We start from the raw sequence: 22,340 nt of genomic DNA on the forward strand, positions 1-22,340 counted from the left end.
TCAGACATGTCAGGATCACATGAAGAAGATGAACACCTGAAGGATTTCCTTTGACGTATGTATGAACATGTATGAACTTTTTCTAACACTGAAGCTAAACTGCAGGAAACTTCTTAAAGTAAACTATGTGCAGAATCACGTCAAACTCAGAACCACATAGGTTACATAATAAAGATGCTCTGGTCTGTTGAACTAAGCCTGGGGCCTTTTTTTATGTTTTACACTCCACTGTGGCCCAGTTTTCCAAACAGTAGTTTACAACAAAGCAGGAAGTTATTGTTAAACTAGAGATATTATTGGCCGGATTGGTAATATAATCATTAAACAGCCAGATCTCTCTTTCTGTAACAAAACACACGTCCCTGTCATTCCTAAACCGACTGTTATAACCGATGCCATCTTCATTGATCTGTGAGCCAGACGATGTTGCACAATGTACAAACAGACATGTGGAAATTAGACATGGATTTGGCACTGACATTAAATCCTCCCATATTGATGAAGCAGTATAAAACTGGCGAGGAGCAACTCTCTGCACTCTTCAGGAATTGAAGGGGGTCACTGTTACCAAGTGCTTAGTGCTGCAGCTGAAACTGGGAAAAAGAGATGGCACCTGTCAAGAAGGTAAAAGAACCTTTCTGCAGACAACACTGCACGCATAATACTTTTATGTTCATTTACAGAGAACAGAGATTTATTTGATGCAGCATGCAAGGCTTCAACATCATGCAACGTAATTTCATATTGTAGGTCATGGTTGTCTTACTGGTCGATGGACTGCAGTGTTGTAAGGAAAATGTTGTCAGTGAAGGTTATATGAGTGCGTTCGTGTTTGTGTGTGCGTGCATGTGATTTGTGAAATAGCCAGACTAGAGCGGTCGCTGCTGGAGACTCTCGGGCTAAAATTGCTTTTATCTTTTCACCTTTGTACCTGAGCTGCAGCTTCTCTCACATTAACACCGATAGAATCATAAAAATATTAATTGTTTCTGTGTGTGTGTGTGTGTGTGTGTGTGTGTGTGTGTGTGTGTGTGTGTGTGTGTGTGTGTGTATATGTGCGTATGTATGACATCACTGATCTAGACTCTCATATTGTCTTTATCTCTCATAAATTTTGTCTGGCGTCTTGTTATTTTCAATGATATAGAATGAGCAACAAAATATCAATAATTTTATCATCCATTCAGTGTAGAGCACAGGTGAAATGTGTCCATGGATCTCTCTGCTCCTACAGGGTATCCTTGAACGGCTGAGCGCTGGAGAGGTGGTGATTGGCGATGGAGGTTTTGTGTTTGCTTTAGAGAAGAGGGGGTACGTAAAGGCTGGGCCATGGACTCCTGAGGCAACTGTCACCCATCCTGAGGCTGGTAAGACAGACAGCCAGCACACACACATATTGTATCCAAACCCCCATGAAGTCCAGAGGGAAGATGCACAAATTTACAATAACAAGGTTTTACAAATCTGTATTTTTCCATTAGTGAGACAGCTGCACAGGGAGTTCCTGAGGGCAGGATCTAATGTCATGCAGGCATTCACATTCTACGCCAGTGATGACAAACTGGAGAACAGGGGTCAGACACTGAGAATCACTGTGAGTATCCAACTATAGCACTTCACAGCCAACATGAGCTTGTAGAGATCTTGCAAATTCCAAATGACCCCTCGCTGATTGTGGATTTATCAATGAACACGACACATACTGTACCTAGCACAATCATCCACAAACTCATCACCGGCCTCATTGTTTCAGGGAGCACAAGTCAACGAGGCAGCCTGTGACCTGGCAAGGGAAGTTGCCAGTGAGGGCGATGCTCTGGTAGCTGGTGGAGTGTCTCAGACTCCATCCTACCTGAGCTGCAAGAGTGAGACAGAGGTGAAGGCCATCTTCAAGAAGCAGCTGGAAGTGTTCATGAAGAAGAATGTGGATTTCCTCATCGCTGAGGTGGATTCAATTTGTTGATTAATAAAAAGTCGTATCAAAACGACTCCAATCTGAACTGTGATTAGTGGAGCAAACGAAAGCTCGGTGGTGACTGTGTTGTTTCTGTCATTGCAGTACTTTGAGCACGTTGAGGAGGCCGAGTGGGCCGTGCAAGTGCTGAAGACCAGCGGGAAACCTGTAGCTGCTTCTCTGTGCATCGGACCAGAGGGAGACATGCATGGCATCTCACCCGGAGAGTGTGCTGTCAGGCTGGTGAAGGCTGGTATGTTTTTAATCTACTCTGCATAATCACACGAAAGACAGCTGTTTCATCTGGTATGACAATAACCATTTCCCCCTGTTCTCCAGGTGCTCAGATTGTTGGAGTCAACTGCCACTTTGACCCCATGACCTGTGTGAAGGCTGTTAAGATGATGAAGGAGGGAGTGGAGAAGGCTGGGCTCAAGGCTCACTACATGGTGCAGCCCCTTGCATACCACACCCCCGACTGCAACTGTCAGGGATTCATCGACCTGCCAGAGTTCCCCTTCGGTAATAATTTAATTTATTTGAAAATTTAAAAAAAATCTAACAGGTGGTAGTTGTTTCACATTTGTTTCCATGTCCCTCTTGCTCTCAGGCCTGGAGCCCAGGATCCTGACCCGCTGGGACATGCACAAGTACGCCAGAGAGGCCTACAAGGCTGGCATCAGATTCATTGGTGGCTGCTGTGGGTTTGAGCCTTACCACATCAGGGCTGTGGCAGAGGAGCTGGCCTCTGAGAGAGGGATAATCCCTCCTGGCTCAGAGAAACATGGAATGTGGGGTTCTGGTCTGGAGATGCACACCAAACCCTGGGTTAGAGCCAGGTAAAGCATCTGAAAAACAATCACCACACTGAAATGCACACAATTCTATGAATATTATTATTTGGTCCATTTTTTCTTCTGTGTGTAACTTGTGTCTTTATTTCCTCTAGGGCTCGTCGTGACTACTGGGAGCAACTCATGCCCGCATCTGGTCGTCCCAAGTGCCCATCCCTTTCCACACCAGAAGGCTGGGGTGTGACCAAGGGCCACGCTGACCTGCTGCAGCACAAAGAGGCCACCAGCACCCAGGAGATGAAGCACGTGCTGGAGATGCAGAAGAAGGTCAAGACATCAGCATGAGCGAGACAGAGTGAGAAAACCGTTGTCAACAACAGAGGGACAAAGGGGAAGGAGTGAAGTCTTTCCCAGTTCAGTTTGGAGAGATAAAGCACTTGTAACAGCGATGCTCCAGTTGTGGAGTATTACTTTGTAACCCCCAAAACAATAAACCTGACTTTATTACTTAATTTTACGACTATGTGTTGTCATAAACTATGCAAAGAAAATTGTGGAACAGTGTCTCTATGTCACACATGTTTCGTATGCACTGATTTAGAAGTGATTCAATCCCCAGTGGTTTGTTAGAAGTAGCTGCCTACTATCAAAGTGTCTATTCAGGGCCAAAAAACAGAAAACCCCACAAACCAACAGGAAGACAGACAAACACACCAACAGCCATAATTAATCCAGACCAAACTAGTAGCAAACATACATTCACAATACCCTCATTCAGCTAAAGCGGGGAGGGGAAGGAGTAAACATTGCTGTTGTGTAACTTGCCCCTTGCCAATCAGAGCAGCTCTTACTTAGACCCCTCCCCTACTTCAGAGAGATTTATAGAGGCCCTCTGCACCACCCTAATGTCACTTCAACTTCTCAAAGTCTGAGCAGTCAGGGGTCCACACAGCTGTAGGATTATGGCACCAGCAAAGAAGGTATGTGTGGAGTTTTGTCTAAAATACGCTATCAGGACCGTCCTGCAGAATATCCATACACAACTGCTTGTTTTGTGGAATGCCACTAGTAATAACATGTGTGATGTCTACTTGTGAACTCTTGAGCCCCAAACTGGGGGCCCACTGGGGGACACACTGCATACTTATGGTTATGTTTTTGCGTGGTGTGTATTCTGGGCAGAGGGCTACAGTCTTCCTACTGGCATGTCAGGTCACATTTCTCTGCCCACTGAGGCTCCCAGAGACATAAAACCAGTAACTCCTCTATGCAGTTACAGTGACTTGAAAAATGTCCGGATGAAAACTTTGGAAAAGACTTTGGAAGGAGCAAAACTGAACAGTGTTGCCTTTAAAGACTCAGAATGATATAGATGATGAATATTATATTGTCTCATTAACAATGACTTTGAAGTATATATTCTTAAAATTAGTTAGATTTCAGCATATATGTCATTTTCATTCATTACATTCTAAAATAGTTTGAAAAAAATGAGCTTCAATAACCTTGTTTTCAACCTTTTACCTAATGATTTGCCTTAATAAGAAACAAGGTTACACTTTCCCTCCCTTAATAATAAATAACAGACAAATTATTTTAATTACTGCCACTGTTTTATTATTGTAGGTTTTCCAAGATTTGTTGAGGGGCTTTTCATAAACTGTGGGAACTTTCAAATCTGACTCTCAATGTGGTGTGACCTAGGAGAATCTGGTGAGGGTTCATGCCATGCCTGCACACCAGTCGGAGCTTTTCTAAGATTCAAAAACATAAATTAATGAATAAATAATTAAAATATCCCATGCCACTGCAGAGAATTCAAACTCATTACAGTGATTGCCATATTTACTCTCAACAGTTTACACTTGATGACTGAATTTGATTGCAAATGCATCTTACGCACACAGAGTCTAAAGTGGAATAAATAAGAAACTTTTCAGAGTGATGCGGTCTAAATGGTTACACAAAGTCTAAATGTTTATTTTAACAGCAGAGAATATTGGAATGAAAAGGTGCAGGTCTATCAGCCAGTATGACCAGTGCAGCTGCTCTCAGACATATGCTGGTTTCTTGATGACTCAGGGTCATGGGCGGGTAGGGGGGTGGTGAGAGGTGGTGCCGGCAACTTGGGAAACTACTTTGCAAGAGGCATAATGCATAGATATAAACTCATATCAGGTGTTGCTGAGTGTTTTTGAAATGAAAACCTGCAAACCCTTTGGCCTCATTGGCTCATGTCCAACCCCGACTAGTCACATTCAATCCACATCATTCTAAGCTTACTGTACATTGATCCATCAACGCAGGGAATCTTGGAGCGTCTTAACGCTGGTGAGGTCGTGATTGGCGATGGAGGCTTCGTGTTCGCCCTGGAGAAGAGAGGCTACGTGAAGGCTGGTCCCTGGACCCCCGAGGCCGCTGCAGAGTACCCTGAAGCAGGTGAGAACAAGTTAACTTTAACACTCAATTTCAACCGGAAAATGGCTTCTGCAAATTACTCTTGTTTATGCATTGTGTGACATACGTTAGATTTGCTAATGTGTATGCAATCTGTTTGATTGATAATCCTCAGTGCGACAGCTGCACAGGGAGTTCCTGAGGGCCGGGGCCAACGTTATGCAGACCTTCACCTTCTATGCCAGTGATGACAAACTGGAGAACAGAGGCAACAAGCTCACCTTCACTGTAAGTTAAATGGGACATCACACCACATTCATAGGAATAAGCAGATCAAATATAGAATAAAAATTTCATCTGTACATGGAAAACAGCTTGTGAACAATGTAGAAGCAATACTCATTAGCAGAATCTCAACTCTATAGAAATACCAGTGACATTATACTACATGTATCAGGGTCCTCAATTTGATTCTGACCTTGGTTTCACCATCTTTCTGCAGGGTGCTCAGATCAATGAGGCCGCCTGCGATCTGGCCCGTGAGGTTGCCAATGAGGGCGACGCTCTGGTTGCCGGAGGAGTGTCTCAGACTCCATCCTACCTGAGCTGCAAGAGTGAGAAAGAAGTGAAGGCCATCTTCAAGAAACAGCTGGATGTGTTCATCAAGAAAGACGTGGACTTCCTGATTGCTGAGGTAAAAAAAAAATTAAAAATTAAAAACATCAGTTAATCTTCATACATTACGTTAAGAGAAACATGATTTGACCGGTATCTCTGTCCTGCAGTACTTTGAGCATGTTGAAGAGGCTGTGTGGGCTGTGGAGGTGCTGAAGGAGACAGGGAAGCCTGTGGCTGCTTCTCTGTGTATCGGACCAGACGGAGACATGCACGGTATCTCTCCTGCAGAGTGTGCTGTCAGGCTGGTCAAAGCTGGTGGGTACAGTGCTCTTGAATATACCCCTGAACATAACTTGTTGGTCTATCTCAACTGTAAAGGAATGGCACACATTTTTCTTAATAGATGATCTAAATAGTGATTGGAATTCTAGTTTTTGATTACTGGAAGCAGATGTAAAAAAGAGAGAAGCATGGTATTTGAGATTTAACGTTAAACTTGAACTCTTGTCCTCGCATGGCCTCTCTCTGATGTATCTTAGCAGTGTTTATTATGATGGCAAGGGCAAAATTTCTAGCAAGCAGACATGAGATATGATATACGTTCTTAGTTTACTGGCATAATGAATTAATAACTGAGATCAGACTACGTGCCAGACCTGTTTCCAGTAGTTGTTATGTTGAGTCGCAGACGCCAAAAACGTTGACCGTTAAAAGCAATGAACCAAATTCTAAATGTCTTATAGATTCAGCACAAACCTTGCAACCGCAGCTGCCAACCACAGTTAGTGTTGTCTCTCCTACAGTGTTCTTATCTGCAACAGTCAGCTCACACCAATGCGTGTTCTTCTGTAGGTGCCCAGATTGTTGGAATCAACTGCCACTTTGACCCCATGACCTGTGTGAAGGCTGTCAAGATGATGAAGGAGGGAGTGGAGAAGGCTGGGCTCAAGGCTCACTACATGGTGCAGCCCCTGGCATACCACACCCCCGACTGCAACTGTCAGGGATTCATCGATCTGCCAGAGTTCCCCTTCGGTAATAATACACTGTGTTTTCAGTGAAATTTTAACATTCAGTTCATGTAATCATGAAAGTCAACCATTCAACGCAGAAATTCACAATATCATCAAAAGCAACCAACCTGCAATTGTATGTATATAACACTGACTCTTCTGTCAGGTCTGGAGCCCAGGATTCTGAGCCGCTGGGACATGCACAAGTACGCCAGGGAGTCCTACAATGCTGGCATTCACTTCATTGGTGGCTGCTGTGGATTTGAGCCTTATCACATCAGGGCTGTGGCAGAGGAGCTGGCCCCTGAGAGAGGCTTCCTCCCAGCTGCATCAGAGAAACACGGCAACTGGGGTGCTGGTCTGGAGATGCACACCAAGCCCTGGGTCAGAGCCAGGTCAGTCACTCTCCCAACATAAATGTGAACAGAAACTCAAATATGAAATACTGACTCTTCAGCATCAGTGAGTGGCAACAGGTTTGAGTATGTCTTGTCTTCTTGTCTCATTTAGAGCCCGCCGTGACTACTGGGAGAACCTGAAGCCAGCTTCCGGTCGGCCCCAGTGTCCCTCCATGGCTGTCCCTGATGGCTGGGGTGTTACAAAGGGCCATGCTGATCTCATGCAGCAGAGAGAAGCCACCTCTCAGGACCAACTCAAACAGCTGTTCGACAGGTCAAAGACCCACTGAGTCAGTCTGTCTCCTTCAGACCTGGCAGCAGAGCTGAGTCAAACAGCTGTGCTGTGGAGCTGCTGATGCTGCACAGTGGTTTGCACTGCATCTGTAAACAGTGCTCCACCTAGCAAACATAATGTCAGGGGCAGAGTCCTCACTTGAGACTGGCACTGTTGTGCGCATCTGTTGATTGTAAAACTGTAGTTTATGTGAAGCCACAGTGGTCTCTCAAGTCAGGAGTCGGTGCATGTTAAGATCGGGACCTTTTTGTTTTCCATGACTCTGGACCAGTTTGTTTAATAAAATAAGATCTAATAAAATGTGAATTGGTTACTTGACTGTTGAGATGTAGTTTCTTGCTGTGGGTGTGTGTGTGTGTGCGTAAAGACAATGATAATTACTATTAAAGGATTAGACCTACATTAGTGTGCTTCGTAGCAGACCTCATCATGATTTTCATTACTTACCATGGAAAAAGAAAAAGAGATTAATCATAGATCTATTAACGCAAGTACATGAAACATTTAACAGCATACACATAATAAAGTGGTTCTCTGCACCTCTGCACAATGTAATTTCAGAACATGCCATAAAGGTTTGAAATTCCCTATAGTCCGACTCTGTGGTTCAAGAGTTGGAGATGAGCTTGATTATTTATGAATGCAGAATTACATAAGTGAAGATGGACACTAACTATTATGAGGTTTTAGAGAATCATCATGCAATGAATTAGGACTCCAGTAGATGGCGGTGTTATGGTATCATGGCCCATATATTTGACCGCATTTACAAAGAGCCTCGTAGGAAAGATGCTCCAACAGCTACCAGTATTCGCAACAATGTCTTCATTTATTTTATTTTATTTTTTTAAAGCTAAACTCAAGTGAGTAACACTCAGAAAACCTAAAGGCGGTGTCAGTCGTTAACATAAGAACTGTAAGGCGACTGTTATTTTCATTATCAATACATATCATAGTTATTTTCTTTAATAATCGATTGATTGCGCAGAGTATATAAATAAACAAATAAATATGGCCATCATTAGTCCCTGAAGCACAAGTAGAAAACTGGGAAAGTAGCAAATATTCATATACAGTTGAATCAACTCCTCTTAAACATAGACAACTAAATGTGTTTAAAGCGCTCTGTGAGTTTACTGAGAGTGACACATCTTCTCAAATAAAATATCTCTGCTGCTTTTCTCGTCTTTGATTGGACGAGCTTCGACCACATGACCAAGTGATCCTTTTTTTTTTTTTTTTTTTTTGAAGGCGGAGTGAAATTAAAGATAGGGTATGATATTTCGTCTTTGCTTGACACAGTTGTCCTGCATTGACATTTTCAGATATAACGCAGACATTATTCTTGCAATTTATTTGCTTTGTGGGGAATAAAACTCTGGAGCCTCGCTGAACCTCGACTGGTTTTGCTTTATAGCAGATTAAGGTCTTTTATTTGTCTATTTCTGTGTGTCCTTGTTTTTGACAGGAGGCTAACTTACAACCCGGACGGATTTAGGCTGTAGTAGGCTATGGCCTGAGATTTGACCTAGTGGGACAATCCCTGGTACCACACATTCATCGGCTGCTGGCCATAATCACCAAGAGAGGTACAGACACAGCTAGAGGTAAGGTGCAGTTGATAATAAACTCAAAATTTAAAGGTTAAATTCTTAATTTACACATTCTAGTCTAAAATATAAGCGTTGCTAATATGAGTAACCTTCGCCTTTATTGTTACCTCATCTTTAGGCTGTAGCAGGCAGGCACGTCTTCCCAGTACCATTACCATAAACTGCATCCTCCGCACTACGGTGTGTGTTATGGTATAGACTTCACTGTTTAGCGTACTAACAGCGCCATCTTGTGGTGTGTTTGGACGACTACAAGGAGCTTTTCATACCGGAAGTAAAACTGTGAGGTCGTCATGGGGAGCAAAGTCAGCTCCAAAATGGCAGCTCCAGCCGCCCGAGTTATTCAGGTAAGGTTTCTTCTGAAATTTCAACCACTCTAGACATGTATGTGTTGTGCTCAGATGAACAGTACAAAGTAAAATGTCACTTTTGTTTGTTGTTGTTCTGCCCAGTTGAAAACTGACGTCGGTGAGGCCTTTTAGGGTGACAAATCGTCGTACCCTTGTTGATGTCCTTGTTTAACCGCAAACACTCAGTCCTTGACACAAATGCCTTTTACTGACTTAATCGATATAAGAAGTTAAGTGTCCACTGTTTGGGCTGCGGCATTAGACCAGTCTGTCGTGGCTCATTGCAGCAGTCACATCTGTTGAAGAGGTAGCTAACTAAATTTACCTAAAAATAGCTGCAGGACAGAAACACATTGTCGACAGTTATTCAGTCAGTATGTATTTAGTCATTTTGTCGTATCCTCTCGGTCAAAGCTGTGTATCCCAATGGCTGAGTAAACCTGTAAACACTGTCTGTATGAATTGGGATTGCCACTAATGACTATATTCATTATTCATTCATCTTTTATTTCCATTAGTTGGTGGTTTGTTTATTAGTGTCTGATGCTGTCTTCTGATTTCCTTTGCATTGTCCAAACAACAGTCCAAAATCAAAATATATTCAGTTACAATAAATGAATGAAATGTAGCAAGTAATTGCATCAGAGAAGATGGAACTAGCTACTTTTTTTGACATTTTTGTTTGATGAATTATTTACACTGTCAACCAGTTAGCCAAGTTATCATCTGGTAATTGTTTTCTGTTGATCAATTAACCAAGTAATTGGTCTAAAATTTCAGCAGTAGTGTGGGTGAAAATCCCTGTATTTTTACATACATTTTGTGCCTTAGCTGTCACAATCTGAAACTTCATCATTAACAGATCATAACCAAAACCACAAAGAAATTCTTCCCAAATACCCCTTGTGGTATCCACTTATTTTCCTGGCCACCACACTTGTTTTGACATATCTGCTACTAAAACACTGGTGGCAGATTCTACAAAAATCTATCAAATCTCTGTGTCTAAAACTAAGACTGTCTGCATAGGTACGATACAACATGTGGGAGGTGGGAAAATACAGATGGACTGGCCTGTTAACTTACCCATAAGTGTTAAATGACACAGCTGTCTGTCTTTGTGTGTTTTCCCAGGCTGTACGGCCTCATGCTCCTCTGATCAAGTTCCCCAACAGACAAGGCGTCCCAAAGCCCAATGGTAAGTCTGTAATTAAAGTGAAGTCAGATCGTGTGAATCTGCCCTATATGTTGTTTGTGATGTATCTAGTGTCTTTATTAAAACGTAAATTGTTTTTTTTCCCTTCCTTTTCTAGCCCAAGAGGCATTAAAAACATTAGCAGTTAACTTTCCACAAAACAACGCACCACCTTCAGCTGCAGCACCGCCTCCGTCATCAAGACCTTTTGCCCCAATCTCTGGCATGCCAGACACACTGGCCTCTATTCAGCTACTCCCTGCAAGGTACCGCAGGAGACCGTTGACAGCGGATGAAATAGACTTCATCCAGGTGAGGGGTAGAACTGACCACCTACATACTAGACTGTGCCTGTAGCATTTACACTGAATAATTTGGCCCTTAAAAACCAAGTAGGGTGGGTCGAGGTACCGAAAAGTAGGGAAAAAATGTCCAAAATGTTCACTTGAGCATTTCATCAGTTTGAACATAATCTTTATCCTTTGTGCATGTGTAGTGTTCATGTATGAGGAGCTTTCATGTCATGTTGCCTATTGGTAAATCAAATTTTTTTTTTTTTTACAGATTTGTAATACATTTTCTTTCTTTGCCACAGCGCGGTGGACCAGAGTGACATGAAGTAACTCAAGCACTGCAACCAAAGTCCTTATCTGTTGGAGATCAGTATGTGTCTTTAATTCTGTTCCTCAGCACAAGAGAACCTAATGCCACATGAGACATGATGTAGAATAAAGTATTTCATAAATCCTGTTAAAATGTACATATGTTTATTTTTTAGATGTTAAATCTTGATTGTATTTCACTAGTAAGTTCATACGAAGGGACATCTTCATTGTGTTTCACACAGTAAAGCCATAAACAATAGCTTCTAAGTTTTGTTTACTGTACTTGCACAACAACTATACCTTACAGACTTGTTTTTTGTTAAACCTTGGTTTTAACAATGTACTAGCTCAAATTTTTCTGATTTTTAATTTTGTCATATAATTTCTCTGAGCTTCACTTGCAATACCACCATACCCAAATCCAACGATGAGGCTCTGGTGCATAGAAAAACACCACTGGAAGGTTCCTTTGCTTTCCACTGTAATAAAACTGACTGATCTATGTTTTGGAACTAAACAAGGCTGAAGAGATGCTGGATGTCACATTGGAATAGTACTGAGTGAAATGGTGTCAAGTTCATGTGAACTGCTGGATTTAAATGATTAAAAAGATTATTGTATTTTGATTGTGGTGTTCTTATCATGCTTGGTGTAGATATATAGACCCTAAACAAGCAGACGATAAGGACATTTGTAATAACAGGACATCATTGTCTTCAACAGATGAACAACATCATTCAGAATGAATTTTAACTATTTATTGTTGTTACCGTTGCTGGCATGCTCTATATGGTAAACACTGACAACATTGAAATTTCACAACAGCGCAGTATGATGGGCCACCATTAATGTGCTACTGCTTTACTAACTATGAGATTCTGTAAGCTGTTTATTTCTCAGATGGATATTGGCACGAGTAGTTCAGACATGAAAGAAAGGCTAAAAGTGAAAATACACTTCACTTGTCTGACTGGCAGATTGTCGTCTCACTTTCTACCAGAGCTGAGAAAAGCTCACCCAGTTTTTATTTTCTCCTCTTGGCATGAATTAAGTCAAAGAGAAGTCACACCGAGGCAAATATGTATGAGGAAACAATTCTGTGTTAGTAAGTACACGTCTGCCTCTTTGGCAGAAAATTAAATAACCAGCTCCTAAACACATGAATGCCGTTACAGAACAATTCATGGCTTTACAAAAATACCTCTGGATGCTGAAAACCCCAATATCAAACACGACCTATAACCTTTATGAACAAGAAAGTGCAGTATATTCATATATAAACACTTACAGCAACAAGAACTGTCAAGTCACAAATGGGCACAACACAATAAGAAACACTGAGGTATGCACTGGATTACTGTGATTATTTTGAGGAGAATATTCTGGCCTAAGCATGTCTTGGTCACAACAAACAGCGCCTTGGTACTGAGGAACATTTATGGTTTTTGATAAGTGTGGATTGGAACGGTTTTTCTCTTTTTTTGCAAACGCCAGACTAAACATTGCACTTGAAATGTAGTAGAAGCAATCTGTGCTCCATAGTAGAGGCAAAAGGACTCATCAATTGCTCTGTTCGTCCAGTTCCTCAAAAGCAGGTAAGAAATCGGCGATGGTGTCCACCACGTAGTCGGGCACCAAGCTGTGGTTGGTGGTCAGCTCACTATTCCTGTACTCCTGTGCCTCCTCGATCTGAGACACGCCAGTGAGGGTGAGCATGGTGTCAAGGCCGCAGTTGGACCCGAACAGCATGTCTGTCTCCAAGCGGTCCCCGACCATCAGGCACTGGGCGGGGTCCACCCCCCTAAACTGGCTGGAGATGCACTCGAACATGAAGCGGCTGGGCTTGCCGATCACAGTGGCTTTGCGGCCTGAGGCCACCTCCAGGGCTGCAGTGAGGGACCCAGAACCTGCCAGGAGGTTAAGTTAAAAGAAAGGTCAGATTAAAGTGAATCTGAAAAGAGACAACCTCTCTCCCAACCACCAACTATTGCCTCTTTAGTTAAGTTTGGAGGCTGAACCGAGATAATGTATATGATGCATCACTGTCAGAAGGCCACTGCAACTGCTAGCCCACTACTAATCTCATACAGTACAGCATGCATAAGGCTGCATTACTGCCAGTATCTACCTTTCAGATTTCTTAATGCAGTATTGCTATTTTCCAGGGAGCCACTGGTTTCAATTAATTTCAGTGCAACATGAAAATCAACTTGCAGGTTCCTGAAACCCAAGATGGATTACTGAACGGATAAAACTGGCAATTGCCCTGGTGCCTCACACTTCCTTGGACCTTGACACTGTATCAGTTGATTTTTGGTAACTTGTTGCCCATGAACACATTGCTAAAACTAAAGCCATTCAGATAGGTCCTGCATTATTAACTAATCTTTTCAATATTTTGTCTTTGTTGTTACGGTAGGGAAGTGACAGGAAATGAGGAGAAAGAGAGGAGGTTTGACATGCAGCAAAGACCCCAGGCTGAACTTTGTTGGGATTAAAGGGTGAGCATCTTAAAACATTCAGGCCACCAGGACACTCTATCATCACCTGATCTTGAGGCCCTGCATTATAGTCTTAATACCTGTAACATATCTGTTTGGAATAAACTTTCATGATGCTCATCCATTCCTAAATAAATATGCGTTAACACAAACTGCCAGATGCTATTTCAGCACACGAGTGCTGCTTTGTACCTTGGACTCTAGGCTATATACAGTACACTGTAATGAAGCCTGTTGTCTGTTGTGTGTACTGTACATGATGGGCCCCTTACAGATGATGGGGTACATCAACAATGCACACATAGTGAGAAGAATGGCAGTCACTGCCCCCACCCCCCACCCCCACCCCAGCAAACACCATGTCTGTATTTTTGACAAAAGAAGTGTTTAATGCAGCTGAAAAGCAGGACTTGCAGCTAGAATTTGCAGGTTGCCCTTTAAAGTTCTGTTGTTTGTTGAAGCTATTTTGTTCATGCTGGAAGTAAAGAGTGGCTGTCTAAATCCTCCTAATCCCAAACCTTCCTGTCACAGCAGATTCACTCCAACACTCCTCTCCACAAATATTGTACAAAATATCAAATGTAGCATTTAAATATTACAGGACACCATTAAAGGAACCTGTGATGTCACACACTTAAATACATTGCCTTACTAATTCATAATAAAGATTACTGTAACTTAATGATGCAATGTGCAGCTGTATTAAGAAGAGAAATACTAACACAACAAACTTGGGTTCTGGTTAAGGGGCCCCTGAGCCTTTTGGCTCCAGGGCCCGTGCCCAGTAGGCCCTTTCACTAATCTGTCCGTGTTGGCAGTAATACATATGTCCAGTTACACTGGAATGGTCCTGAACTTTACTGATACGAGCAGTACTGTGCAGAACTAGACCTCAATGTACTGGATTAAGACGAGCAAAGATTCGATGAACATCAACACCACTCTACCTGGCAGTATCCTTCCACCTGACAGAGGGTGCCAGGGGTCGTTGTCGGTGGCCAGGAACAGACACTCCGGGTCCTTCAGGTAGCACGAGGCTTTGGCCAGTTTGAGAAAAGTCAGTTTATCATCATGTCCCACCAGCACCGCCTTGACGTCCGGAGCCAAGGCGCAGTTGTAGATGGTAGCGTCCGGATCATCCGCCTCCTCCACGCAGGGGATGCCCGCCTCCTGCAGCTCTCTGCACAGTCCGTCGCAGCCGATGACGAACACCTGGCCGCGGACCTTGACGACGTCTCTCAGGTAGAGAGCCGAGCAGTACGACGAGCTGAAGATCTGCTCCAGCATCACGTCGGTGAAGCCCAGCCGGTAGAACTTACTCACATAATTCTCCCGGGGCCTGGTGCAGTTGTTGGTGACGAACACTACGTTTTTGCCTTGTCGGATCAGCGAACTCACCACCTTCGCCGCGCCGGATATCGCCTTCTCTCCGTTCCATATGACCCCGTCGCAGTCGAAGAGAAAGAAGTCCTTCGCCTCCAACAGATTTCTAATCTGCGGACCTCGAATTTTCTGGCAGCCTTTGAACCCAAAGGCGCCTGCCATCCCGGCTTTTTCCTCCGTTTCTTCCGTGTTTCACCTGCTAATGATTCCCCATGTTAAAAGCTGGTGCATAATGCGGTGAAGACAGCGGGTAAAACGGAATGAAAACAAATCAATGTCAAGAAATCACATTGCAGAGTCCTTGGTGCGGTTACATACACGGACAGTGGTCTACATAAACATTGACGTCTGGCCACGCCCACGCTGGCAGCTCTGACCAATCAGACTACAGCACTTCAACCAATCAGATTTGTGTGTGTCACAAGCCTTTCATGAACAACATCCTCTAAAAATTAAATTGCGCCCTCATGGCAGCCAATGGACATTTCATATAAAAAATGTACATAACGTCTAAATAACACTTTCCCATTGCTATATACATTTAAACCTCAACCTTATAGTATGTCTGGCCTGAAAGCCTTTGTGCAGTAAATAACGCTGCAATTTTTATTTTAATCAACATCTTTATCCTAGTAAACACTTTTCTCAGTTTTTATGATAAAATAAAAAATTAAGGACTCAATTCCTGACTAAAATAACTTTCATTTAAAAGTCACATTTTAGAAGCTGATAATATGATTATTGTGATTTTTTTCTTTCAATAAATTCTACGTTTATGAAGGTTGTAATGTCCAGGTTTAATATCCCAGGTCTAATATTTTGTACACCCAAGATATATAAATGAGGGTAGACAAAATATTGGTAAAATTAAATATAATTCCACTAGAAGCTGTAACCTCCTAAATGACCGTTTGGTTAAATCAACACCGCTCTAAAACAGTCTCAACACAAACTGAGTTCAAACTAATAAACTTGGAAATGAGTGCATGTTTTTGCATGTAAAAAGAAAAGTACTGAAAAGTACGGCCGTCAGAGAAATGGAGTGAATCTAGCGGAGCAGACTCATAGGTTATTAAAATATCAGATCCTAAAAGCTGTAATTTTCTTCAGCATTTGAATAAATGTACTTGGTTATTTAATTTCTACTTGATCTATGAGTAGTGCTGGAAACTCAACAGTCTTTTTTCTCAGGTCACTAGATGGGGCTCTAACCCACAAACAACACAGATTTGAGCTTCAGAACACAAATTGGTTAAAATCCCTGCAGTTCCATTACATACAGTACATTCATGCAGTGATACCCTCTCTACAGTGTCCCACTGTCTCCTCATTTGATGACCTGTTACTATAAATCACAGAGCCATTAGGTTAACATTAGAATCAAATTCAATCAAATTTATGTACCTTTAATGCCATGTTTGTTCAAACATCCTATTTAAAACACCTACAAGAAATTCAAATCAGAGCTGTTACACCTCTTTCTGAACAAAACCTCTACAACCTTTACATCACTAACATATGATGCAATTATCATTGTCAGTTTATTTTTGATACTGTTTCTATAGGATACCTGTTGAAAAACTGATTCAAACTAAGTGTCATGGTTAAATAAAATGTAGATGATTGCAACTCCAACTTAAACAACATGCAGTTACAGTGTTAAAATTTACAAAAGTGTCAGTTTGGACAGTTGTCTATGATATCTGTTTTATTCTGTGGTATCTATCTATCTTCTTTTTCTGTCTGCTTTATTTTTTTTTTCCTCTCTCCAATGAATTTGCTTTGTTCTACTTCTACTATTTTCTTCTGCTTCATTAAAGTTAGCTTTTTTTTGCCCATTTTCTTTTTTTTTCCTGTCATGCTTTGGCTGCTTTGCCCTGTCTGTTTTGGATTGCGTGCAAGACAGAGGAAGACTCACTGGCACCTGCAACTGCCAGACAAATAGACAAATGAAATGCAGGGAAGGAATGAAGGAAAAGACAGCTGAATGGACAGAGAACAAACCTTCCTAATTGGTCATTATTTCCTTGATAATCTATATTTTCCTCCCTGCTAACCCTCAACACAGATGTGAGGAGTGGGAGGGAGGTCAGAACAGAGAGGGAGGGGGTCCTCAAAGGCCTGGTCTGCTCTCAACAGTGGCTTGCGCGCTGACCGTGAACATTGCTGTGTGCTTTTGTGCCTTGTTTAGAGAGGGGAAGGAGACTCAGTGGAAACCAGCAGAGGAGGGTGTGGGGGTCAGAGTTTAGACTCGCAGGTGGTGCTGGTGGTTAATAACTGAAGAACGGGTACACCATAATGCTTCCCCACACACACACACACACACACACACACATATGCACAAAGAGAGAGAATTCAGGTGTATTGTGTAACACTTAACATATATTGTTTACACATATGTACCTAAACCAGACAATTAAAGCACACAAAAACATCCATTTATCTACTATAACATATCTTGCTGCCATTTTGAAACATGCAACAACACAAAAGAACAAAAGCATGACTTAATTAGGGTGTATGTGTGTGTCAGCCAGGTCAAAACAGCACAGAGGTGTTGGACAATGTGGCGCTGCAGTACAAATGAGATGTCTGGTAGACATGATGGCGCTGGGAGGGGAGAGGGCAGGAAACTTGGCATTAGGGGTATTCCACTGATGTGAAACTGGAAATTCTTCTGTGTACATAAAGTACTCTGTGAAATGCTAAGTTGAGCAACAGTGTTAATGCTATCAAAGACAACTAACATTGAAACCACTTTCAAGTTAAATTTAACATTTTTTTGCTGTACTTTTTATCTTTCCATTTGATAATTCTGAAAAAAAAACTTTTTTTTAAAGTTATTTTTTGTCTGTGAGGCATAATATGTCTGGGCCTGGTCAAAGCAAATATCTTCTGTGTCAACATACCAGCCTGTTATGCTGTTTAATGTATTTAAAGGTAAACTGTATGAATCAATTACAAGCATGGCTTATCTATTGAACATCTGCAGTATTTTAGGGCAGTAAGGGTCATTTTAAAAAAGTTCTCATGCACAGTATACAATAAGTCCAAGATAGACAAGTGACACAGAAGTGAGGTATAAATCTGAAGTATCTGTAAGGAAACACTTAGTACTGCTATTGTATTTTTTTGTGTTTATACCTGCTATTCTTGTTTCTACAGAAAGTCCAGCAGAGAACTACAGGACCAAAAAGGCCCAGGGAGAGAAGAAGCACCAGGTCCAGCAGGTATCTCTGGTACCATGGTTGTGTCAGTGAAGCTGGCCTTAAATGAGCACCACCTCCACTGTGCAGGACGTGCTCCACCCACTGGATGAGTCGAAGGGCTGGAGGGACAGGATGGGATTTGTGGATCTTACTAAGGGACAAAGCTGAAGACTTAAACCTAGAACAAGAAAAATGATCGGTGAAAAATACAGAAAGAGAAATGCAGTGAAGTTACATACATCTTTGTACTCTGCTGGCATCACAAATAACACCTAGCCATCCCTCCACATACCTGATGTCCTGAATTAGTGTTTGAATAGTGGAGCTGAGCAGTTCCCTGGTGATGTGTGTGGGGCTGATGATGAGGCCAAGTCCCTTTGTTTCAGCCCTTACCACATTATCAAACTGGTCTCCAAACAGAGGGATTCCCAGCACAGGAACAGCGTGGTACACTGCCTGGAGCAGGCTGTTTTGTCCACCATGGGTGATAAAGAGACGTGCTTGTTTGTGGCCTTAGGTAAACAGAAAAATAGTGTCTGACAGGAATCCATCCAGAAATGCATTGTTTTGGTCTTTCAGATAGTCCAGAACACCCAGAATGAACAAACCTTTTGACATTCTACCGTATACTGTAATGGGCCTTTATGTTTGTGACAAAAGGTTAGTGTGAGAGAGGGGCAGACTGTTCCTACCCAGCAGGTCATTGAGAGGCAGCCAGTCCACTAGCCTGAGATTGGGAGGTCTGTTCAGGTGAGATGGCCATCGCTTGGGGTCATACCTGCAAGCAAAACACTGTGGGTTTAATAACATCCTGTAACATCCTGAAAATAGCAAGTTTGTTTGTTTTAGGGCTTGATTTAATCTTTTCATGACTGTTAAAAAGACTTTGTGTGTGTGCCTTGCCCTCTATTTAGGTGTTGTGGTTTATCTGTATGGAACACACAACGTTAAAAAATTATATTTCTTATGCCTGCATGAATTATGTCATGCTTTTACCTCCAGATCACCCCCTGAGGAATCCTGGAGAAGCCAGCCACCAGCTCCACAAGCAGTGGGTCCACAGAGACAGAAGAGACCATTGATCCCAGAGTCACAACAATGAAACCTGCTTCTCCAATACTGGAGATCCACAACTCAAGATCCTGGGGGATCAAAGGGGTAAGAGTATGGGCAATAAAGGAAATATGTAGATGGAGTTTTGCAGAGTGTTGAGCAAGGAGGGATTGGTTGTGCATAAGGAGGAGTAAAAGTTCATAGGGCAGTGGGGGTGAGAAAGGTAAAGAGAGGGAACAAAGGTGAGTTGTTATGAAACCATGACTCTAACTAACCTATTTGGATACGTATGTCAAGAAAACCGACCTGTTCCAGAGGCTTTGCAGGTTTATTCAGTAGACCTCCCACCAGCACAGTGTAGGGCATAAGAGGCTGTGGGAACTCCAGTGAAAAATCAGTGTTGAAGGCCCAGAGTTCAGCTCCTTGGTGTAGCTCCTCCAGACCACCAGGGGCTGAGCCTGACTCAAGGTAGCGTTCAGCTACGTCCCTAAATGTTGACCATATAAGTTCCTGGCCTTTGATACAAGACACAAGACACAAAAAGCACCAACATTGTATGCCAAATATTTGTGGAATGTCATTCAAATTTTATTATTATAACATAATTTCTTGTTAATGGATAGTAGCTAAGCCACTTTCTGACTAGCTGCAAGTAAGTGTGAAATGAGAGATAAGTAACAATTGCAAATTAGTAACATGCACTAATGAAGTCAGCAAGGAGAATGACATACGCAAGATATGCAAATAAGAAATGCAAGGAGAATAAGATATGAGAAAAATTAAAATGTAAAAATTCTATATATTCATGATATCCAAAAGTCTGCTCATTTAGAATATGTCTGTAGGGCCATTGACCAGTGCAGTGCAGAATGAATATTTGTCTCATTGAGAGAGCCAGATAATACCTTTGACACTATGTGATCTCCTATGTAACACCATTCTCACCTACTGGAGCGAGAAAAGAATAAAAGAGGTTCTTCACACGACCCCAGACGTTCATGTGGTCGGACAGCTGGGAGCTGAAGACTGGGATGTAGGAGAGTGGGCTGGGAAGGGCGATGGACAGAGGACCATTCAGAGTGCCAGGATAGAAAGCTATGTAGTGGAGACCTGGAGTAAATCAAGAGTAGAGTGCATGGGACTTTTGTAATGCTGTTCACTTATTTGTAGCTGGTGTAACACATTTAAATATATCTGCGATTTGCAAATAATGTAAGTGGGATGGTATTGTTAAACAATACATTATTGTAGAAATGTTAAAACATGTTTAACATGTAAAAGGATGATAGTAAGTGATGAACAGCAGATGTACCAAGTTTGTGTGCCAGGATGAAGGAACAGGGGTTAAAAGCATCAAGGATGGTGATGTCGAAGTGTTGCTTCTGGAGGAAAGTTATGATCTCTTTATCCCCTAAGAGCTTGTCACACTGATAGGACAGGTGCCCCATGAAATTTAAAAAGTTACTAAAGTTATCCCTGAGAGAAAGAGAGAGGACGGAAAGTGAGTAAGATAAAGACAGAAAAAGAAGCAAGGGGGTTGATAAAGGACCAATTTAAATCTGACATTATATAATCCTGTTAAAGGTAAATATTTTTAACTATTCACATTAATCCAAGAAGGCTCATTAATCTTCTGTATAACAGAGACAAAATGAGCACTGGTATAAGATAAATCCAAGAGTTAAACATGATAAAGTAGCCTCAACAAGCTTGTCTGTTTCCCACAACATAATCATAGATGTAACCAAGTGTCCTAAAATCTGTGTGATACCTTCCCAGTAAAAACTGTGTTTGTTGCTCCAGGAACCAGCCATTGTATTCTTTAATATATTTCTCTCCTAAGGACCAGGAGCTCGTCTGGTAACTGTCTGCACGGCCTTCATAAGAGAAACCTGGGAGGACGTCATTAACATGAAAATTAGACAGACTAAATCAGAAAAAATGAGAGAGAAAGTTGTTCAATATGTTTTTCCATACATGTATGTTTAATGATTAATAATATACCTGTGATAATAGGGTTGCCCAGTTGCAAGAGCATGCGGACCTCATGGCCACGCTTGTGTAAGTTATGAGAAATTTCATCTAATAACAAGTAGTGGCTTCCTCCTTTAGAAGAGAAGGAAGGAGATGAGGAGACAAGAACTACAAAAATATTATCACTGTGCTATCTGACCATATGGCTTGTTGTTTGAAACATACTATAAGAATTTACACATAACGCACAAACTGTAGCAAATTTCCTTTACATTTTCAACTCTGTTGAAAATCTGTTACTGTACTTAAATAACTCCCCAGTCTGACAAATATTTACACTGAATATCTCTAACTTGTAAAGGGTACTTCTACAATCGCTGCTCCACTACTCACCAATTAGACAAACAGTCAGGATCTTGGCAGACTGAAGTACTGGAAGAGCCAGAAGAGAAAACATCCAAAATACAATCCCCATGTTGTTATTGTAGTAGCACACTGTGACCTGCAGCCAATGTCAGAAATAGTCTTCCAGTTCCAAAATAAACTGTAATGAAAGCCTGTGTGAACAACAGTTCCTTGTGACAAATTTTACCCTCTCAACTCAGTAATAAAGCAACAGAGTCAGATCCGGTGAGTAACCGGGAGAGAAAGGTCCTGAAAAAATTTCCACAAGAAAACGGCAGGATAAAACGTAGAATTACCAACATAAAACTGAGAAAAATTGCATTCTTGGTAAAATCATGTGCACCAAGTTAGGTCCTAAAAGTCTTCTTTATGGTCTCATGTCCGTTTGAGCCAGAAATAAAAGTTTTTTAAATTTTTTAAATTTGATAGGGAGGGAAATCCCAAATCCTTATCTCGTGTACTTAGGATGTATCCAGTGTTCTTTTCCTTGCTACAGATGGAAAAAGTCCAATATTAGGATGCTGATTCATTCCTTATTATTCAGGAGGTTTTGGATGCAACTATACGAATATGGCTCTGTCTA

General features: G+C 41.8%; 5 protein-coding genes across 6 annotated transcripts; 3 read left to right on the forward strand and 2 right to left on the reverse strand.

Annotated features, from left to right (window-relative positions):
* Positions 1-518: 518 nt before the first annotated feature.
* On the forward strand, positions 519-3,260 carry LOC111237759 (betaine--homocysteine S-methyltransferase 1-like). Its single transcript, XM_022766975.1, has 8 exons — positions 519-624; positions 1,235-1,367; positions 1,482-1,594; positions 1,754-1,945; positions 2,060-2,207; positions 2,294-2,476; positions 2,565-2,793; positions 2,904-3,260. Exons 1-8 carry the CDS (start codon positions 607-609, stop codon positions 3,091-3,093), a joined length of 1,206 nt encoding a protein of 401 aa, XP_022622696.1. The 5' UTR covers positions 519-606; the 3' UTR covers positions 3,094-3,260.
* A 385-nt stretch (positions 3,261-3,645) lies between these two features.
* Positions 3,646-7,787, forward strand: LOC111237735 (betaine--homocysteine S-methyltransferase 1-like). The gene is made up of 8 exons (XM_022766945.1): positions 3,646-3,728; positions 5,055-5,187; positions 5,321-5,433; positions 5,648-5,839; positions 5,931-6,078; positions 6,616-6,798; positions 6,943-7,171; positions 7,287-7,787. The coding sequence occupies exons 1-8, from the start codon at positions 3,711-3,713 to the stop codon at positions 7,462-7,464; spliced, it is 1,194 nt and encodes a 397-aa protein (XP_022622666.1). The 5' UTR covers positions 3,646-3,710; the 3' UTR covers positions 7,465-7,787.
* A 919-nt stretch (positions 7,788-8,706) lies between these two features.
* mrps36 (mitochondrial ribosomal protein S36) lies at positions 8,707-11,858 on the forward strand. 2 transcript variants are annotated; one of them, XM_022766981.1, is made up of 6 exons: positions 8,707-8,742; positions 8,938-9,076; positions 9,201-9,429; positions 10,567-10,630; positions 10,746-10,939; positions 11,223-11,858. In XM_022766981.1, exons 3-6 carry the CDS (start codon positions 9,376-9,378, stop codon positions 11,238-11,240), a joined length of 330 nt encoding a protein of 109 aa, XP_022622702.1. In that variant the 5' UTR covers positions 8,707-8,742; positions 8,938-9,076; positions 9,201-9,375; the 3' UTR covers positions 11,241-11,858. The 2 variants fall into 2 exon arrangements, with proteins under 2 accessions (XP_022622702.1, XP_022622701.1); XM_022766980.1 differs by lacking the exon at positions 8,707-8,742 and having other exon boundaries at positions 8,753-9,076.
* A 117-nt stretch (positions 11,859-11,975) lies between these two features.
* Positions 11,976-15,462, reverse strand: pdxp (pyridoxal phosphatase). Its single transcript, XM_022766979.1, has 2 exons — positions 14,681-15,462; positions 11,976-13,139 (listed from the first exon to the last, which is right to left on the reverse strand). Exons 1-2 carry the CDS (start codon positions 15,276-15,278, stop codon positions 12,793-12,795), a joined length of 945 nt encoding a protein of 314 aa, XP_022622700.1. The 5' UTR covers positions 15,279-15,462; the 3' UTR covers positions 11,976-12,792.
* A 2,668-nt stretch (positions 15,463-18,130) lies between these two features.
* Positions 18,131-21,827, reverse strand: LOC111237719 (UDP-glucuronosyltransferase 3A1-like). The gene is made up of 10 exons (XM_022766921.1): positions 21,746-21,827; positions 21,383-21,484; positions 21,150-21,270; positions 20,691-20,854; positions 20,324-20,488; positions 19,685-19,893; positions 19,322-19,467; positions 19,018-19,103; positions 18,618-18,837; positions 18,131-18,503 (listed from the first exon to the last, which is right to left on the reverse strand). The coding sequence occupies exons 1-10, from the start codon at positions 21,825-21,827 to the stop codon at positions 18,236-18,238; spliced, it is 1,563 nt and encodes a 520-aa protein (XP_022622642.1). The 3' UTR covers positions 18,131-18,235.
* Positions 21,828-22,340: the final 513 nt, after the last annotated feature.

The sequence above is a fragment of the Seriola dumerili genome, unplaced genomic scaffold (genome assembly GCF_002260705.1).
Source record: "Seriola dumerili isolate Sdu_G_001 unplaced genomic scaffold, Sdu_1.0 BDQW01001090.1, whole genome shotgun sequence".
Classification (NCBI taxonomy): domain Eukaryota; kingdom Metazoa; phylum Chordata; class Actinopteri; order Carangiformes; family Carangidae; genus Seriola; species Seriola dumerili.

Coding starts and splice junctions, on each gene's coding strand:
- mrps36 (XM_022766981.1), top strand. CDS start 9,376: ATGGGGAGCAAAGTCAGCTCCAAAATGGCAGCTCCAGCCGCCCGAGTT. Junction 9,430..10,566: donor CAGCCGCCCGAGTTATTCAG/GTAAGGTTTCTT, acceptor GTGTTTTCCCAG/GCTGTACGGCCTCATGCTCC. Junction 10,631..10,745: donor AGGCGTCCCAAAGCCCAATG/GTAAGTCTGTAA, acceptor TTCCTTTTCTAG/CCCAAGAGGCATTAAAAACA.
- pdxp (XM_022766979.1), bottom strand. CDS start 15,278: ATGGCAGGCGCCTTTGGGTTCAAAGGCTGCCAGAAAATTCGAGGTCCG. Junction 13,140..14,680: donor AGGTGGAAGGATACTGCCAG/GTAGAGTGGTGT, acceptor ACCTCCTGGCAG/GTTCTGGGTCCCTCACTGCA.
- LOC111237719 (XM_022766921.1), bottom strand. CDS start 21,827: ATGGGGATTGTATTTTGGATGTTTTCTCTTCTGGCTCTTCCAGTACTT. Junction 20,855..21,149: donor ACACAGTTTTTACTGGGAAG/GTATCACACAGA, acceptor TCTTTCTCTCAG/GGATAACTTTAGTAACTTTT. Junction 19,468..19,684: donor CTGCAAAGCCTCTGGAACAG/GTCGGTTTTCTT, acceptor TTGATCCCCCAG/GATCTTGAGTTGTGGATCTC.
- LOC111237759 (XM_022766975.1), top strand. Junction 2,208..2,293: donor TGTCAGGCTGGTGAAGGCTG/GTATGTTTTTAA, acceptor CCTGTTCTCCAG/GTGCTCAGATTGTTGGAGTC. Junction 2,477..2,564: donor CCTGCCAGAGTTCCCCTTCG/GTAATAATTTAA, acceptor TCTTGCTCTCAG/GCCTGGAGCCCAGGATCCTG.
- LOC111237735 (XM_022766945.1), top strand. Junction 5,188..5,320: donor TGCAGAGTACCCTGAAGCAG/GTGAGAACAAGT, acceptor GATAATCCTCAG/TGCGACAGCTGCACAGGGAG. Junction 7,172..7,286: donor AAGCCCTGGGTCAGAGCCAG/GTCAGTCACTCT, acceptor TGTCTCATTTAG/AGCCCGCCGTGACTACTGGG.